The sequence below is a fragment of the Anolis carolinensis genome, unplaced genomic scaffold (genome assembly GCF_035594765.1).
Source record: "Anolis carolinensis isolate JA03-04 unplaced genomic scaffold, rAnoCar3.1.pri scaffold_27, whole genome shotgun sequence".
Classification (NCBI taxonomy): Eukaryota; Metazoa; Chordata; class Lepidosauria; order Squamata; family Dactyloidae; genus Anolis; species Anolis carolinensis.
Window position 1 is genome coordinate 775,337 of NW_026943836.1, and position 19,295 is coordinate 794,631.

A 19,295-nucleotide genomic window follows, 5' to 3' on the forward strand; every position below is an offset into this window, starting at 1 on the left:
AGAACCGAAAGCCATTCTCTGAGTCCAGATGCAAGACTCCCTAAAGATTCCCATGGGAAGCAGGCTTAATCAGCCATTTGTTTGGCAGCGATTCTCAGGCTTCTGCGATTAGCCTGTTGAGCTCCTTTCTGTTGTTGATAATAATCACGACGAGAAAAAGGGGGAGATTTCGGCTCAGGGCTTGTTTGGGAAACTTCTGGGAGGCAAATCTCCTGCAGGTGCAGGGACTCCATCTCTGGCTGTGAAAGCTCCACTTCTGGCTGAAACGGTGGGAAACCTAAGTTTTCCTCTTCATCTGTCACAACAGCGCTAGGAACGGGACTACATGGCCCATGAGTCATCACAACTCCCACCATTCCTAACAGCCTACCGGCTGTTAGGAATGGTGGGAGTTGAAGTCCAAAACACCTGGAGGGAGGGCCAAAGTTGGCCCATGCCTGGTGTATAGGATTGATCTCTAATCCATCTTATGTGCAACCAGCTCTTGAACTCCAAGGAAGAAAGCTTGCCAGGGATCATGGCAAGCCTCGGCCCATGTGTCTTGCGAAAAACGGTACCCAGCCCCACACTGTCTCCCCAAATGACCTTTTCCTTCAACCTCTTTCCCCCAGAGGTTTGCTGAACCGGACCGATGTGCCGAAGGAGGCTGTGGAGTATATTGTCTTTGGCACCGTGATCCAGGAGGTGAAGACCAGCAATGTGGCCAGAGAGGTACGTGAAGGGTTTGAAGGCAGCCCTGGGCATTATTATTATTTTATTATTATGACACAGCAAACAAGATAGATATGCTGGATTTCGTATCACAGAATCACAAGTCGAACACTTCCCAAGTGTCTAGGACTGTGTGATGTATATTATTATTATTACTGTTATTATTATTATTATTATTTTATTATTATGACACAGCAAACAAGATAGATATGCTGGATTTCGTATCACAGAATCACAAATCGAACACTTCCCAAGTGTCTAGGACTGTGTGATGTATTATTATTATTATTATTATTATTATTATTATTATTTTATTATGACACAGCAAACAAGATAGATATGCTGGATTTCGTATCACAAAATCACAAATCGAACACTTCCCAAGTGTCTAGGACTGTGTGATGTATATTATTATTATTATTGTTATTATTATTATTATTATTTTATTATTATGACACAGCAAACAAGATAGATATGCTGGATTTCGTATCACAGAATCACAAATCGAACACTTCCCAAGTGTCTAGGACTGTGTGATGTATTATTATTATTATTATTATTATTATTATTATTATTATTATTATTATTTTATTATGACACAGCAAACAAGATAGATATGCTGCATTTCGTATCACAAAATCACAAATCGAACACTTCCCAAGTGTCTAGGACTGTGTGATGTATATTATTATTATTATTGTTATTATTATTATTATTATTTTATTATTATGACACAGCAAACAAGATAGATATGCTGGATTTCGTATCACAGAATCACAAATCGAACACTTCCCAAGTGTCTAGGACTGTGTGATGTATTATTATTATTATTATTATTATTATTATTATTATTATTATTATTTTATTATGACACAGCAAACAAGATAGATATGCTGGATTTCGTATCACAGAATCACAAGTCGAACACTTCCCAAGTGTCTAGGACTGTGTGATGTATATTATTATTATTGTTATTATTATTATTATTATTATTATTATTTTATTATTATGACACAGCAAACAAGATAGATATGCTGGATTTCGTATCACAAAATCACAAGTCGAACACTTCCCAAGTGTCTAGGACTGTGTGATGTATATTATTATTATTGTTATTATTATTATTATTATTTTATTATTATGACACAGCAAACAAGATAGAAATGCTGGATTTTGTATCACAAAATCACAAGTCGAACACTTCCCAAGTGTCTAGGACTGTGTGATGTATATTATTATTATTATTATTGTTATTATTATTATTATTTTATTATTATTATTATTATTTTATTATTATGACACAGCAAACAAGATAGATATGCTGGATTTCGTATCACAAAATCACAAGTCGAACACTTCCCAAGTGTCTAGGACTGTGTGATGTATATTATTATTATTGTTATTATTATTATTATTATTTTATTATTATGACACAGCAAACAAGATAGATATGCTGGATTTCGTATCACAGAATCACAAATCGAACACTTCCCAAGTGTCTAGGACTGTGTGATGTATATTATTATTATTGTTATTATTATTATTATTATTATTATTTTATTATTATGACACAGCAAACAAGATAGATATGCTGGATTTCGTATCACAGAATCACAAATCGAACACTTCCCAAGTGTCTAGGACTGTGTGATGTATATTATTATTATTGTTATTATTATTATTATTATTTTATTATTATGACACAGCAAACAAGATAGATATGCTGGATTTCGTATCACAGAATCACAAATCGAACACTTCCCAAGTGTCTAGGACTGTGTGATGTATATTATTATTATTGTTATTATTATTATTATTATTATTATTATTATTATTATTATTATTATTATTTTATTATTATGACACAGCAAACAAGATAGATATGCTGGATTTCGTATCACAGAATCACAAATCGAACACTTCCCAAGTGTCTAGGACTGTGTGATGTATATTATTATTATTATTGTTATTATTATTATTTTATTATTATGACACAGCAAACAAGATAGATATGCTGGATTTCGTATCACAAAATCACAAGTCGAACACTTCCCAAGTGTCTAGGACTGTGTGATGTATATTATTATTATTGTTATTATTATTATTATTATTTTATTATTATGACACAGTAAACAAGATAGATATGCTGGATTTCGTATCACAGAATCACAAGTCGAACACTTCCCAAGTGTCTAGGACAGTGTGATGTATATTATTATTATTATTGTTATTATTATTATTATTATTTTATTATTATGACACAGCAAACAAGATAGATATGCTGGATTTCGTATCACAGAATCACAAGTCGAACACTTCCCAAGTGTCTAGGACAGTGTGATGTATTATTATTATTGTTATTATTATTATTATTATTTTATTATGACACAGCAAACAAGATAGACATGCTGGATTTCGTATCACAAAATCACAAGTCGAACACTTCCCAAGTGTCTAGGACTGTGTGATGTATTTTCGGATAATGCTGCAGATCCCAGTCGGATGGCCTTTTGCAGTTGGCAGATCGTAATTTTGTCAATGTCTATTGTTTCCAAATGCCGGCTGAGATCTTTTGGCACGGCACCCAATGTGCCGATCACCACCGGGACCACCTGTACTGGTTTCTGCCAGAGTCTTTGCAGTTCAATCTTGAGGTCCTGATCGCGGCTGAGTTTTTCCTGTTGTTTTTCGTCAATGCGACTGCCACCTGGGATGGCAACATCAGTGATCCAAACCTTTTTCTTTTCCACAACTGTGATGTCTGGTGTGTTGTGTTCCAGAACTTTGTCAGTCTGGATTCGGAAGTCTCACAGTATCTTTGCGTGTTCATTTTCCAATACTTTTGCAGGTTTGTGATCCCACCAGTTCTTTGCTGCTGGCATGTGGTCCTTGAGGCATAAGTTCCAATGAATCATTTGGGCCACATGGTTGTGCCTCTGTTTGTAGTCTGTCTGTGCGATTTTCTTACAGCAGCTGAGGAGATGATCCATGGTTTCGTCGGTTTCCTTGCACAGTCTGCATTTTGGGTCATCAGCTGATTTTTCGATCTTGGCCTTAATTGCATTTGTTTTGATGGCTTGCTCCTGGGCTGCAAGGATCAGGCCTTCTGTCTCCTGCTATTCCTCTATTCCTTTTGAACTTGTTTAGTCTGTAATCCTTGGTACTTCCCAATCATGTTTTGCCTTTCTGTGGCCAAGAAAATGGATGAGAACTTGCATCAGCAAGGGCCTGGGAAACTACCCTTTAAAAACTATTAGACCTTGTGATAATAATACTATGTAACTTTCATTGTGAACATGCAGATCTTTTACTCTCAAATTTGTAATTCTCTTTCTCTTCTCAAGGTAGATTTTGTCCTTCTTAAATGGAAATAATGCAGGGATTCCAACCCAGATCCATAACAGCATAACTATGCCTCGAGTTTTGCAATATAACCACCTCTTCTTTCAGTCATTGTAATGCTCACCATAGTTAATACCTTATAGTGTTTTTTCCTTATGTGGGCAGTGAAGACAATATATATTTTGCCAGCTTTTCAGTGGGTTTAATTTGTCTGTTAATTGTCTGTTTGTTTCTACAATCTTATTTGTCTTTCTTGTATTTTGTGTTACTGTTATAATCCACCTTGTGGGTTCTCATGGAGGAGGTGAGGCTCAAATCCAGGATGCAAATGTCTTTATAAATAGACACTTAAATTAAAAATAATAATGACACTATGTAACAAAATTTGAGGAAAAAAAGTCTGGTCCTATGTATTGTCGAAGGCTGTCATGGCCGGAATCACTGGGTTGCTGTGAGTTTTCCGGGCTGTCTGGCCATGTTCCTGAAACATTATCTCCTGACGTTTTGCCCACATTTGCGGCAGGCATCCTCAGAGGTTGTGAGGTCTGCTGGAAACTAGGAAAGTGGAGGTTATATATATATCTGTGGAAAGTCCAGGGTGGGAGAAAGGACTTTTGTCTGATGGAGGCAGGTGTGAATGTTGCAATTGGACACCTTGATTAGCATTTAATGGCCTTGCAGTTTCAAGGTCTGGCTGCTTCCTGCCTGGGGGTATCCTTCGTTGGGAGTTGATTAGCTGGCCCTGATTGTTTTTGTCTCGAATCCCCCTGTTTTTGAGGGTTGTTCTTTATTTAATGTTTTGATTTTAGAGTTGTTTTTTTTTTAATACTGGGAGCCACGTTTTTTTTTCACTTTCATGGTTTCCTCCTTTCTGTTGAAATTATCCACATGTTTGTGGATTTCAATGGCTTATCTGTTTAGTCTGATATGGTGGTTGTCAGAGCGGTCCAGCATTTCTGTGTTCTCAAATAATATTCTGTGTCCAAGTTGGTTCATCAAGATGCAGGTGAAACGTCAGGAGAGAATGCTTCTGGAACATGGCCATATAATCTGGAAAACTCATGGCAACCCAGTCTGGTACTGGTTCAAAAGTGTTATTCCTGTTTAATTGTGTGGTCCTTACTTTGAAAATAGTCGTTATTACTCCAGAAACTTTGTTTTTGTAGCTGCCACAAACTAGGTTGAGTTGTCTTGAGACTCGATGGTGAGATATTCATTGAAAAACTAGAGCAAAATGTGCTGCAGGATGCCCCTCCCAGAAAGACAAAGGTTTTGCAGTTTAATAAACTTTCCCCATGTTTTTTATAATAAAACCAATTAGGAAATAACATAACCCAGGAACAAAAATCATAGTATTACATAGTGTAATGCTTTGGGCTTGCTGTCCTTTTTGGCTTGTGCTGACGCATAGCTCCCAGCCCCCTTCCTGAACTTTGGCCCAATTGGCCGCGATGACTCAGAGGAGGTGTGTTGCTCTGTGGTTTATTGTGTGTATCCAAGGATCATCTGTCGCGCAAGCCAATCCCTGTTTTGTCATTCGGAGGCTGTTCCCAGTGAACGCTGCCGTGCAGTGTTTTTCCAAGTTTGCAAGGAGAGCGCAGTCCTTCCAAGCCCTGCTGACCAGAGCGGCTGCCAAGGGTCAAGCGTAAGGGCCTTCCCTAATCAGTGGCATAGTTTCCATTGAGAAAGACAGCATCTTTGAGGCCCACAGTCCAGGGATTTTCCAGGTTGTTGTCAGATGCAGCCACATCAATAATAATAATAATAATAATAATAATAATAATAATAATAATAATAATAATAATAATTGCCCTGGCAGAATATGTCAAGCAAAGTGAAGAACCTGCTTTGATTGAAGTCAAAAATCAGAAACTCCTCAAAACACAGCAGACAAAAAACCAGTACAAGAAAACCGCACTACAAACTAGAGCTGACAGCTGGCACAACAAAACACTGCATGGAAAGTTCCTTGACAAAATTGAAGGAAAAGCTGATAAGGAGAAGACCTGGCTCTGGCTCACGAATGGGACCCTGAAGAAGGAGACAGAAGGCCTAATCCTTGCAGCCCAGGAGCAAGACATCAGGACAAAGGCAATTAATAATAATAATAATACTAATAATAATAATAACAATAATAGAAGACCTGGCTCTGGCTCACGAATGGGACCCTGAAGAAGGAGACAGAAGGCCTGATCCTTGCAGCCCAGGAGCAAGACATCAGAACAAAGGCAATTGATAATAATAATAATAATAATAATAATAATAATAATAATAATAATAATAGAAGACCTGGCTCTGGCTCACGAATGGGACTCTGAAGAAGGAGACAGAAGGCCTGATCCTTGCAGCCCAGGAGCAAGACATCAGAACAAAGGCAATTAATAATAATAATAATAATAATAATAATAATAATAATAATAATAGAAGACCTGGCTCTGGCTCACGAATGGGACTCTGAAGAAGGAGACAGAAGGCCTGATCCTTGCAGCCCAGGAGCAAGCCATCAGAACAAAGGCGATTAAGGCCAAGATTGAAAAATCAGCTGATGACCCAAAATGCAGACTGTGCAAGGAAACCGACGAAACCATTGATCATATCCTCAGCTGCTGTAAGAAAATCGCACAGACAGACTACAAACAGAGGCACAACTATGTGGCCCAAATGATTCATTGGAACTTATGCCTCAAGTCCCACCTCCCAGCAGCAAAGAACTGGTGGGATCACAAACCTGCAAAAGTATTGGAAAATGAACATGCAAAGATACTGTGGGACTTCCGAATCCAGACTGACAAAGTTCTGGAACACAACACACCAGACATCACAGTTGTGGAAAAGAACAAGGTTTGGATCATTGATGTTGCCCAGGTGACAGTCGCATTGACGAAAAACAACAGGAAAAACTCATCCGCTATCAGGACCTCAAGATTGAACTTCAAAGACTCTGGCAGAAACCAGTACAGGTGGTCCCGGTGGTGATGGGCACACTGGGTGCTGTGCCAAAAGATTTCAGCCGGCATTTGGAAACAATAGACATTGACAAAATCACCATCTGCCAACTGCAAAAGGCCACCCTACTGGGATCTGCACACATCATCAGAAAATACATCACACAGTCCTAGACACTTGGGAAGTGTTCGACTTGTGGTTTTGCGAAACGAAATCCAGCATATCTATCTTGTTTGCTGTGCCATACAACGTCGTTGTGTTGATAATAATAATAATAATAACTTTATTTTTATACCCCGCCCCATCTCCCCGAAGGGACTCGGGGCGGCTTACATGGGGCCTTGCCCGATAAAACAATCAAATATCAAAACACAGCAATAAAACAGTTATCCAATAAAAACATCAATTACAGTAAAAAACAATCGTTAAAATCAACATAAAACATACAATATTAACACTGGAGACTAATTCATAGAACCCAGGCAAAGTGCAACATGTGCCGAAATGGGCCGAAACGGGGAAGGTAATTTCACAGTTGAAATGGACAAAGTGCAATATAGCATTGGCAACACCAATGTAGCAAATACAACTTGCTTTACTCGATGTAGAAAAGCTGTATTCTCAAAAGCACGGATGCAAAGATATCACATACCTTTCATTGTCAGAACTGATGGCCTTTTGGGATGCTATTGATAGATTCTGTATTTGAAACACTGAACAAAAAAAATGAACATTTATTATATACTGTACAGTAGTTGTCATCACAAACCAGCATAAGCAGACAAACTGTGAATCCTATCAAGAATTTCTTGTGACTACCATTATTTCCATGTACAACAATCTATGGTACGTACATTTACCGATCCTGCATGCTCTGGTGTTCTGTTCGGCGGACATGCTTCCAAACAAAAACTTTGCTAGGTCTTACTTTTGGGGGAGGCCTTATATTTAGCAATTCAGCAAAAACTCTACTAGGTCTTATTTTCTGGGGAGGTCTTATTTTAAGGGAAACAGGGTATCTATGTGCTTCTCATTGAGAACTGCAGACCTGAGCAGTGTGAGGTTGCATTCCAGCAGTGACTTGGAAAGCACTCGGGTACCTCTTGTGAATGGCTCTGCATCCTCTTGGCTTTCTCTTCTGCTGCAGGCGGCCCTGGGAGCCGGCTTCTCCGACAAGACCCCTGCCCACACGGTCACCATGGCCTGCATCTCCTCCAACCAGGCCATGACCACAGGTAGGACCACAATAATTCACTGATCTTGTTCATACATCTCCTGGGGACTTCCTGGACTCAGAGAGAGAGAATCATAGAATCATAGAATCATAGAATAGTAGCGTTGGAAGAGACCACATGGGCCATCTAGTCCAACCCCCTGCTAAGAAGCAGGAAATCGCATTCAAAGCACCCCCGACAGATGGCCATCCAGCCTCTGCTTCAAAGCCTCCAAAGAAGGAGCCTCCACCACGGCCCCGGGGAGAGAGTTCCACTGCCCAACAGCCCTTCTCACTGTGAGGAAGTTCTTCCTGATGTTCAGGTGGAATCTCCTTTCCTGTAGTTTGAAGCCATTGTTCCGTGTCCTAGTCTGCAGGCTTGCTCCCTCCTCCCTATGACTTCCCCTCACGTATTTGTACATGGCGATCATGTCTCCTCTCAGCCTTCTCTTCTGCAGGCTAAACATGCCCAGCTCTTTAAGCCGCTCCTCATAGGGCTTATTCTCCAGACCCTTGATCATTTTATTCTCCCTCCTCTGGACGCTTTCCAGCTTGTCAACATCTCCCTTCAACTGTGGTGCCCAAAATTGGACACAGTGTGATTCCAGGTGTGGTCTGACCAAGGCAGAATAGAGGGGAGCATAACTTCCCTGGATCTAGACGCTATTCCCCTATTGATGCAGGACAGAATCCCATTGGCTTTTTTAGCTGCCGCATCACATTCCTGGCTCATGTTCCCCTTCCTCCCCACGAGGACTCCAAGGTCTTTTTCGCACACACTGCTGTCAAGCCAGGCATCGTCCCCCATTCTGTATCTTTGATTTCAATTTTTTCTGCCGAAGTGAAGTATCTTGCATTTATCTTGCAGAGAGAATTCATGTTTTCTTTCACCTTCCCTTTCATGCTTCTCACCCTGGGGTTTTGCCGTGTAAAGCTGCCAGAGGGACAGGGAGGGGACTTTTGGGGTGGGATGGGGAAGCTGCTCAGGGGCGGTGAGCAGGAGAAAGAGGGGACGGGGCTGAGCTCTTCTTCCGGGGAAAGGGCCATGCCTCCCTCTGACCCCCCCCCCCCCTTGTAGGAGTGGGCCTCATTGCCTCCGGCCAGATGGACGTGGTGGTGGCCGGCGGGGTGGAGCTGATGTCGGACGTCCCCATCAGGCACAGCCGGAAGATGCGGAAGATGATGCTGGGCCTCCCGCGCGCCAAGAGCATCGGCCAGCGCCTCTCCCTGCTCTCCAGGATCCGCCCCGACTTCTTCACCCCGGAGGTAAACAGAGAGGGAGCCCCCAATTCCCAAGCCATCTCCTCCTGGGTTAATGGGGTGCATCTAGACCCCAGAATTAATGCAGTTCGGCACCACTTTAACCGATAGGGCTCAATACTACAGAATCGTGGGAGCGTCATCTCCACCAAAGAGCATCACACACTTACCAAACTACAAATCCCATGATTGCATAGTGTTGTGTCATGGCCGTGCAAGAGGTCTCCAACTGTGTTCATTCTATAGTGTAATTTTAAACATGAATTTGAAACTCATGTCGTGTGTTTTAATCTCTATCCTGTGTATTTTATGGTACAGTAGAATCTCACTTATCCAACACTCGCTTATCCAACGTTCTGGATTATCCAACGCATTTTTGTAGTCAATGTTTTCAATATATCATGATATTTTGGTGCTAAATTTGTAAATACAGTAATTACTACATAACATTACTGCGTATTGAACTACTTTTTCTGTCAAATTTGTTGTATAACATGATGTTCTGGTGCTTAATTTTTAAAATCATAACCTAATTTGATGTTTAATAGGCTTTTCCTTAATGTCTCCTTATTATCCAACATATTCGCTTATCCAACGTTCTGCCGGCCCGTTTATGTTGGATAAGTGAGACTCTACTGTATTGTAAATTAGTTAAACTAGCCTCCCCACATAAGCGGTACCTAAATTTCCTACTTGATAGATGCAACTCTATTTTGGGTTTCTTAGGTCAACAACGGGCTGGGCTATTTTTAATAGTCAGGCACACAATCCCACCAGGGCTGGCTTCGAACTCATGACCTCTTGGTCAGTAGTGATTTATTGCAGCTGGTTACTAACCAGAGGCAGTATCTATTTATCTACGCTGCATGTTTTCGAACTGCTAGGTTGGCAAGGAGCTAGGGCTGACAGATGGGAGGGAGTGTCATGGTTTGCAAAGATACTACAGTAGAGTCTCACTTATCCAAGCTAAACGGGCCGGCAGAAGCTTGGATAAGTGAATATCTTTGATAATGAGAGATTAAGGAGAAGCCTATTAAACATCAAATTAGGTTATGATTTTACAAATTAAGCACCAAAACATCATGTTATACAACAAATTTGACAGAAAAAGTAGTTCAATACGAAGTAATGTTATGTTGTAATTACTATATTTACAAATTTAGCACCAATATCATGATATATGGGGCCAGGCTGTGGCACAGGCTGGTAAACAGCTGCTGCAATAAATCACTCTGACCATGAGGTCATGAGTTTGAGGCCAGCCCGTGGCAGGGTGAGCACCCGTCAATTAAAAAATAAAAAATAGCCCCTGCTCGTTGCTGACCTAGCAACCCAAAAGATAATTGCATCTATCAAGTAGGAAATAAGGTACCACTTATAAAGTGGGGAGGCAAATTTAACTAATTTACGACATTGGAATGAGGAAGTGCCGTCAGAGTGGATGATGAAGCAGCTGCTCCCCCCTGTGGCCAGAATTGAACATCCCCTCAGGAGAAGGTTAAATTGCCTCTGCGTCTGTCTGTCTCTGTCTCGGTTCGATCAAACATCCCCTCAGGAGAAGGTTAAATTGCCTCTGCGTCTGTCTGTCTCTGTCTCGGTTCTATGTGTTTATGGGCATTGAATGTTTGCCCTATATGTATATAATGAGTCCCCTTCAGGGTGAGAAAGAAGGGCGGAATATAAATACTGTAAAATAAATAAATATATTGAAAACATTGACTACAAAAATGGCTTGGATAATCCAGAAGCTTGGATAAGCGAGGCTTGGATAAGTGAGACTCTACTGTATGTATTTTATAGAAATTGTGGGAGTTGAAGTCCAAAACACCTGGAGGGCCAAAGTTTGCCCACATCTGGTGTAGAGCACTCTAGTCTCCATTTGCTAAATGTTGGGGGTCACGCTCCCTAGTTGGGCTCTTCAAAGGGCTGCCAAGGGAAGAACTGACCCTCACTGTGTCCTTTCTTCCTCTCCCAGCTTCCTGCGGTGGCCGAGTTCTCCACCAGCGAGACCATGGGCCACTCCGCTGACCGCCTGGCCGCAGCCTTTGCCATCTCGCGCACGGAGCAGGACCAGTACGCCTTCCGGTCCCACAGCTTGGCCAAGAAGGCTCAGGACGAGGGCCTGCTCACCGACCTCATCCCCTTCAAGGTGCCAGGTAAGTGGCTGCGCAGAGAGGGACACTTCTCCCCTGTGAGTGACCCATAAAAGCCTTGGAGGGGGAAGTATTGCATAACAGTTACACAGTGCCAAGCAGAGGGAAGGGGTCCTCCGTGGCACAATGGGTTAAACTCTTGTGCTGGGTTGTTGTATGTCTTTCGGGCTGTGTGGCCATGTTCCAGAAGCATTCTCTCCTGACATTTCGCCCACATCTATGGCAGGCATTCTCAGAGGTTGTGAGGCATGGAGAAAACTAAGCAAAGAGGTTAATATATATCTGTGGAAAGTCTAGGGTGAGAGAGGTCAGTGTGAATGTTGTGTAGTTAATCACTTTAATTAGCATTGAAAAGCTTATCTGCTGTCTTCTTCCTGCCTCTGGGAAGAAGCACAACCTACAAACTATCTACAGACCCACGAAGAAAATCCAACAAATGCTACGGTCAGCGAAGGACAAGAGGGATCCTCTCTCCTCTGCAGGAGTCTACCGGATACCATGCAGCTGTGGACAAGTCTACATAGGGACCACCAAACGCAGCTTTGCCCAAACAAGAGTCAAAGAACATGAAAGGCACTGCAGACTAATTCAACCAGAGAAATCAGCCATAGCAGAGCATTTGATGAACCAGCCTGGACACAGAATACTATTTGAGAACACAAAAATGCTGGACCATTCTAACAACTATCATGTCAGACTACACAGAGAAGCCATTGAAATCCACAAGCATGTGGACAACTTCAACAGAAAGGAAGAAACCATGAAAATGAACAAAATCTGGCTACCAGTATTAAAAAACTCAAAAATCAGAACAGTAAATAAAAAGCAATACTCTGAAAACAGAGGATTTCCAGACATGAATCAACCAAGGGCAGTTAACGACTCTAAACAAAGGATGCCCCAGAGGCAGGAAGAAGACAGCAGATAAGCTTTTCAATGCTAATTAAAGTGATTAACTACACAACATTCACACTGACCTCTCTCACCCTAGACTTTCCACAGATATATATTAACCTCTTTGCTTAGTTTTCTCCATACCTCACAACCTCTGAGGATGCCTGCCATAGATGTGGGCGAAACGTCAGGAGAGAATGCTTCTGGAACATGGCCACACAGCCCGAAAGACATACAACAACCCTGTGATCCCGGCCATGAAAGCCTTCGACAACACAAACTCTTGTGCTGCTGAACTGCTGACTTGAAGGTTGGCAGTTCGAGTCTGCGAGACAGGGATGAGCTTCCTGTTGGGGATTGTGGATGATAAATGGAGGCTTTTACATGTGCCCGTGAGCCCAGAGACACCCTGCAGAATGATGCACCACTCAGCTTTGCAGAACATATAACACAGGAACTTTTACTAAATCCAAAAGATCAACAGAACAGTGGTATTTACAATAGTCCCTCTGGTTGCTTACAGCAGGGGTCCCCAAACTTTTAAAACTGGGGGCCAGTTCACGGTCTCTCAGACCGTTGGAGGGCCGGACTATAGTTGAAAAAACAAACAAACCTATAAACAAAATCCTATGCACACTGCACATCTCTTATTTTGAAGTAAAAAAAAAACCAAACGGGAACAAATACAGTCTCAATGTTAATAATCATAATAAAAATAATAAAGAGGGTTGGACGAATGGATTTTAAGCATGTTTTATGTTTTATATTTTATACTGTACTAGCTGTGCCCGGCCACGCATTGCTGTGGCGAAGTCTGGTGCTGTTGGTGAGAAATTGTTGAGGTAGTGGTGGTATTGAATGTCTGTTGTATGGTTGTCTTTATGTTTAGTATGCACACTGAAGTGGATTATATGACTCAAGATAATCCAGTTCAAAGCAGATAATATAGGATTCTAAATGGGTTATATAGCTGTGTGGAAGGGCCTTGAGTCTACACTGCCATATAATCCAGTTAAAATCTGATAATCTGTGGAAGAGGCCTAAGTGAGGCCTAACTCTGCTTGTCCCCTGGGCTGAGTAGGTTGCTAGGAGACCAAGTGGGCGGAGCTTAGCCTTCAAACTGGCAGCAATTGGATAAAAACTATTATTCCTCTCCCTGTAATTAGGACTTTATTTTTCTTTTCTTTTTGTTGTATCAACCTAGAGCCGTGAATGATGGGTTGTGTTGTCAAATTTCGAGGTTGGGGGGCCTGTAGTTTTGTTGTTTTGTCCGCTGCCCTGATGCCATCACTCTTTTATATATATAGATTTAATTGGTTGTAATACATTTTTATATGTTGTTGTTTTTAATGATGTGTCGGCATCAAATTGTTGCCAATTGTACGCCGCCCTGAGTCCCTTCGGGTGAGAAGGGCGGGATAGAAATATTGGAAATAAATAAATAAGAGACCCCTTGGGCCACTTAGTCCACCCCCCTTCTGCCTTTGTGCATCAAAAGCACAAGCAAAGCATCCCTTACAGATGGCCACCCAGCCTTAATAATAATAATAATAATAATAATAATAATAATAATAATAATAATAATAATAATAATAAAATCACACAGCCCTAAACGCTTGGGAGCTTGTGATTTTGTGATACGAAATCCAGCATATCTATCTTGTTTGCTGTGTTATACTGTGTCTTTGTGTCAATAATAATAATAAAGAGGGTTGGAAGAGACCCCTTGGGCCATTTAGTCCAGCCCCCTTCTGCCTTTGTGCACCAAAAGCATTAGCAAAGCAGCCCCTTGATAATTAATTATTAATGAAATAATAATTAAAATGCCATTATAAACAAGCAAAGCTCTGGAAGGCATGCACCGGGTGAGGGAGGAGACGGCAAAAGGCATGCGCTGCGGGGGCCGAATAAATGGCTTTGATGGGCCGCATGTGGCCCCCAGGCCTTACTTTGGGGACCCCTGGATTACAGAAATCAGCAGTTCTTTCTTACTCATAAGTTTGCTTCAGTGAAGATCACAGAAGCGTGTTCAAACCGGTTCTCCAGCAGCAGGACAGCAACAGTTACAAAAGAATTCCACAGGTCCTTGCAAACTCAGCCAATCAGCTCCATGCATTTGATTTTCCAGTTAACACACTTCTAGTATCTTTGCAAACCATGACACTCCCTTCCATCTGTCAGCCCTAGCCCCTTGCCTACCTAGCAGTTCGAAAACATGCAAATCTGAGTAGATAAACAGATACTGCTTCTGGTTAGTAACCAGCGGCAATAAATCACTACTGACCAAGAGGTCATGAGTTTGAAGCCAGCCCAGGTCGGATTGCGCGCCCAACCATTAAATATAGCCCAGCTTGTTGTTGACCGAAGCAACCCGAAAGAGAGTTGCATCTATCAAGTAGGAAATTTAGGTACCGCTTATGTGGGGAGGCTAGTTTAACTAATTTACAATACCATAAAAATTGTCCAGCGTGAGGAAAGGAATGAGGAAGTACTCCATCAAGGACTCAGTGTCACAGTAGATGGCGAAGCGTCAGCTCCCCCTGTGGCCGGAATCGAGCACACCCTCATATAATAATAATAAAACTTTATTTATACCCCGCCACCATCTCCCCGTGGGGACTCGGGGCAGCTTACATGGGGCAGAGGCCCAAACAACATAAGGACAAAATATAAGCAACATAATACAAGCACAATATGAAACAGATAAAACAGTAATGCATGAAGCTGGGAGCTGGAAAATGTTAAATTGTCTCTCTTTCTTTGTCTCTGTCTCTATGTCTAATGGCGTTGAATGTTTGCCATGTATGTGTACATTGTGATCCACCCTGAGTCCCCTTCGGGGTGAGAAAGAAGGGCGGAATATAAATACTATAAATAAATGAATAAATGAATCCTTTTGAACGGGATTGTCTGGGCTCCCTTTGGGATGGCTATTGGCTACCATTGGCCGTGCTGTCCTGGTCGTGGACAATCTCTGCCTGCCCGAGACCCAAGGGAGAGGCTGAGTGGGCAGAACTATCCCGCAGTGGTCAGCGGCCGTGGAGACATGGAAGGCCGGACTTGTAGTGAGCCATGCTTCAGGCACAGGCCTCTCTCTCCTTTCTCGCAGGCAGAGACACGGTTGTGAAGGATAACGGCGTCCGCCCGTCTTCGGTGGAGCAGATGGGGAAGCTGAAGGCCGCTTTCGTCAAGCCTTACGGGACCGTCACGGCTGCCAACTCCTCTTTCCTGGTAAGGCACACCTTTCCCCCTCGGAATAAGGTCTGGAGAACAAGCCCTATGAGGAGCGGCTTAAAGAGCTGGGCATGTTTAGCCTGCAGAAGAGAAGGCTGAGAGGAGACATGATGAGGGCCATGTACAAATATTTGAGGGGAAGTCATAGGGAGGAGGGAGCAAGCTTGTTTTCTGCTGCCCTGCAGACTAGGACACGGAACAATGGCTTCAAACTACAGGAAAGGAGATTCCACCTGAACATCAGGAAGAACTTCCTCACTGTGAGAAGGGCTGTTCGACAGTGGAACTCTCTCCCCGGGGCCGTGGTGGAGGCTCCTTCCTTGGAGGCTTTTAAGCAGAGGCTGGATGGCCATCTGTCGGGGGTGCTTTGAATGCGATTTCCTGCTTCTTAGCAGGGGGTTGGACTAGATGGCCCATGTGGTCTCTTCCAACTCTACTATTCTATGATTCTATGAAATGTTGTGGCTCTTGAACTGTCCCAGAGTCACCGTTGCCCTGGAACCGTGGCTAGAACCCTGACTCTTCTGTGTCCATTTCCATATGAGCATTTCAGTATGACTTCATCCAGAAATGAGCCCGGGCTGTGGCGCAGGCTGGTGAGCAGCCAGCCAGCTGCAGCCAGCTGCAACAAATCACTCTGACCAAGAGGTCATGAGTTCGAGGCCAGCTCGGAGCCTATGTTTGTCTTGTCTTTGTTCTATGTTAAAGGCATTGAATGTTTGCCTTATATGTGTAATGGGATCCACCCTGAGTCCCCTTCGCAGTGAGAAGGGCGGAATATAAATACTGTAAATAAATAAATAAATAAATAAGTGCCACCTGTCATGGCATGGTTGAGCCTCAGGACAGGGAGATAACACACAAAATTGAGCTATTTTGCTGGGATGTTTTGGGCCTTTGGGTCCCAGAGGGCAAGAAATGCAATCTGCATTTTTTTGTATGCACTTCTTTTCAATTTAACTGTTGCACTGTGTTTAGGTGCTTGGGTTCTTGGCGCTACCTTGCAGGCTATCGGTAGATGGTTGTAACACCTTAGGCAGCGTGAGCACTGGGAATCAGACACGAAGGCCAATAAACAGTCTAATATCTTTAATAAGGAAATAAAGGAGACAACTAAAAATAAGCAGAGTATATAGTCCAGCAGTAGACCTTTCAGGAAAGGTCAAATATAGTCCAGTAATATGAAATGTCCAGTATTAGAGCTGAAAATTTAAAATCCAATAACCGAAACACACTCAAACCTTTAGGCTGTTTGAGTGGGGATTAAGGCAGGAGCTGTCAAGAGTTCCAGGGCTCGAATCCGAGGCTAGGATGCAAGGCAAGGCAAAGTTAGTCGTGTAAAGCTGAAACGCTGTCCAGGCTTGACAAGGAGACGAGACGCAACGCTGGTCTACTCGAGAGTAGCACGCTGCAGAACTAGAGTTGATGTGAATTCCTCAACTGACATGTTGAACACCGCAAAATCTATTTGGTGCCCAGAACTTTTATGGGACTTTGCTCTCCTCCTCAGCCAGGTGTCTGAACTCTTTCCCAAGGGAAAATGACCCAAGACAACAACTTTGCCAGATGCAGTCCTCCCTGAAAACCCTCAAGGGAACCAGCTTAATTAACGCTTGCTTTCTCCGCTAAACGAGCGCTCCTTCTGGAAATCTGCTTTTCTGCGCGCGAAGCCTCCCAAAACAATCTGCGGTCAAAACTAACATTCTCTGGAGAACCGGGCTGAGAGCCAAGGCCCTTTTTTATGAACTGTGGGCTAGAACTGTCAACAGGGGGCATCTGGAAAGGAACGGAATCAAGCGGAAATGGCAAAAACCCCATCTCTTCTTCGGTCTGCTCCGTAATGACGACGGGGTCATGACTCGGGGGTCTCTGAGACACTACAGTGGTGCAGTTTATTTATTTATTTATTTATTTACAGTATTTATATTCCGCCCTTCTTTCTCACCCCGAAGGGGACTCAGGGCCGATAACATTATACACATACAGGGCAAACATCCAATGCCCATAAACACATCAAACCGAGACAGAGACAACAGACAAGACAGACACAGAGGCAATTTAACCTTCTCCTGAGGGGATGTTCGATTCTGGCCACAGGGGGAGCAGCTGCTTCATCATCCACTCTGACAGCACTTCCTCATTCCAACGTTGTAAATTGGTTAAACTTGCCTCCCCACTTTTATAAGTGGTACCTTATTTCCTACTTGATAGATGCAACTATCTTTCGGGTTGCTAGGTCAGCAACGAGCAGGGGCTATATTTTATTTTTAATTGACAGGTGCTCACCCCGCCACAGGCTGGCCTCGAACTCATGACCTCATGGTCAGAGTGATTTATTTCAGCAGCTGTTTACCAGCCTGCGCCACAGCCCGGCCCACAGTTTGCCAGGATGTGGCTGCGATTCGTTTTGCTGCAGCTATTGAGCAAGGAATGCTTTTGTTCTGTACAATGTTATCCAGAAAGCCAGAAAGGAATCCCTGAGAGTTATTGGTTTACTCTTGCCGTTTCTTCCAATTACAACTACATCACAATCTCTTTTGCCCAAGTCATTTCCTTCTCATAATAGATTTACCTGTCTGGATCATGGTTTGACCACATAACCAACCCACACTGTGAACTCTAGTTGGCTGTTGTAAATTAATGTGGATGTTTGTTTGGATTTTATGTTATTATATAATTTTGTTTGACTACATGTAATTTAATTTATTGATGTTAGGTTTAATTTACTGATGTTAGGCTTTAAATTGATGTTAGGTTTTAATGTTATTTTTATGTGGGGTTTCTCTGGGATTTGGTAGTAGCAGCAATAATAATAATAATAATAATAATAATAATAATAATAATAATAATATAATAATAATAATAATAATAATAATAATAATAATAATACTTTATTTATACCCCGCCACCATCTCCCAGCAGGGACTCGGGGCAGCTCACATGGGGCAAGGTCCGAACAATACAATAGAGCAAAAACCATAGCATAAATACAATTTGCAATATAAAAGATAAAACAGTAATACTATAAAACAAGAATTTACAACAATTGAAATATCAATCAACCACCCAGGTACAGTTCTTTTGTCTACACAGGTGGAGGAACTACAGATTTTAGTATTTCTTTGTTTAAGCGGCTGAGGGGGAAAAGGAAGGGGCCTGAGGATGCCTGCCATAGATGTGGGCGAAATGTCAGGAGAGAATGCTTCTGGAACATGGCCATACAGCCCGGAAAACATACAACAACCCTGTGATTCTGGCCATGAAAGCCCTCGAGTCCCTTGGATGCACATCCCATAGGATGCCGCCATGTCTTTGGAGATTGGGGCTCAGGTTGGCTCCCAACTGAAGACTTGGATGTTTCGGCAGGCCTTGGGAGATACAGTCATTAATTAATCAGCCCCAGAGGGTTTTTTAAAATCTATCCTGTATTAATTACGGTCTTAGTATTTATGTGTTTTAAATTCAATTTTTTATCCTTGTATTGTTGTTTTAATTGATATATTGTATTACTGTTTTATATTTTTTATATTATGATTTGTATT

The 19,295-nt window shown here is 42.3% G+C and overlaps 1 protein-coding gene across 1 annotated transcript in view; it reads left to right on the forward strand.

Moving 5' to 3' along the window:
* Positions 1–19,295, forward strand: part of hadhb (hydroxyacyl-CoA dehydrogenase trifunctional multienzyme complex subunit beta) — a 37,874-nt gene that overhangs the window by 11,401 nt on the left and 7,178 nt on the right. The window contains exons 6-10 of the mRNA XM_062966679.1: positions 612–711; positions 8,147–8,234; positions 9,291–9,478; positions 11,448–11,628; positions 15,629–15,750. Coding sequence (XP_062822749.1) covers positions 612–711; positions 8,147–8,234; positions 9,291–9,478; positions 11,448–11,628; positions 15,629–15,750 — 679 coding nt within the window. The remainder of the gene's footprint in view (positions 1–611; positions 712–8,146; positions 8,235–9,290; positions 9,479–11,447; positions 11,629–15,628; positions 15,751–19,295) is intronic.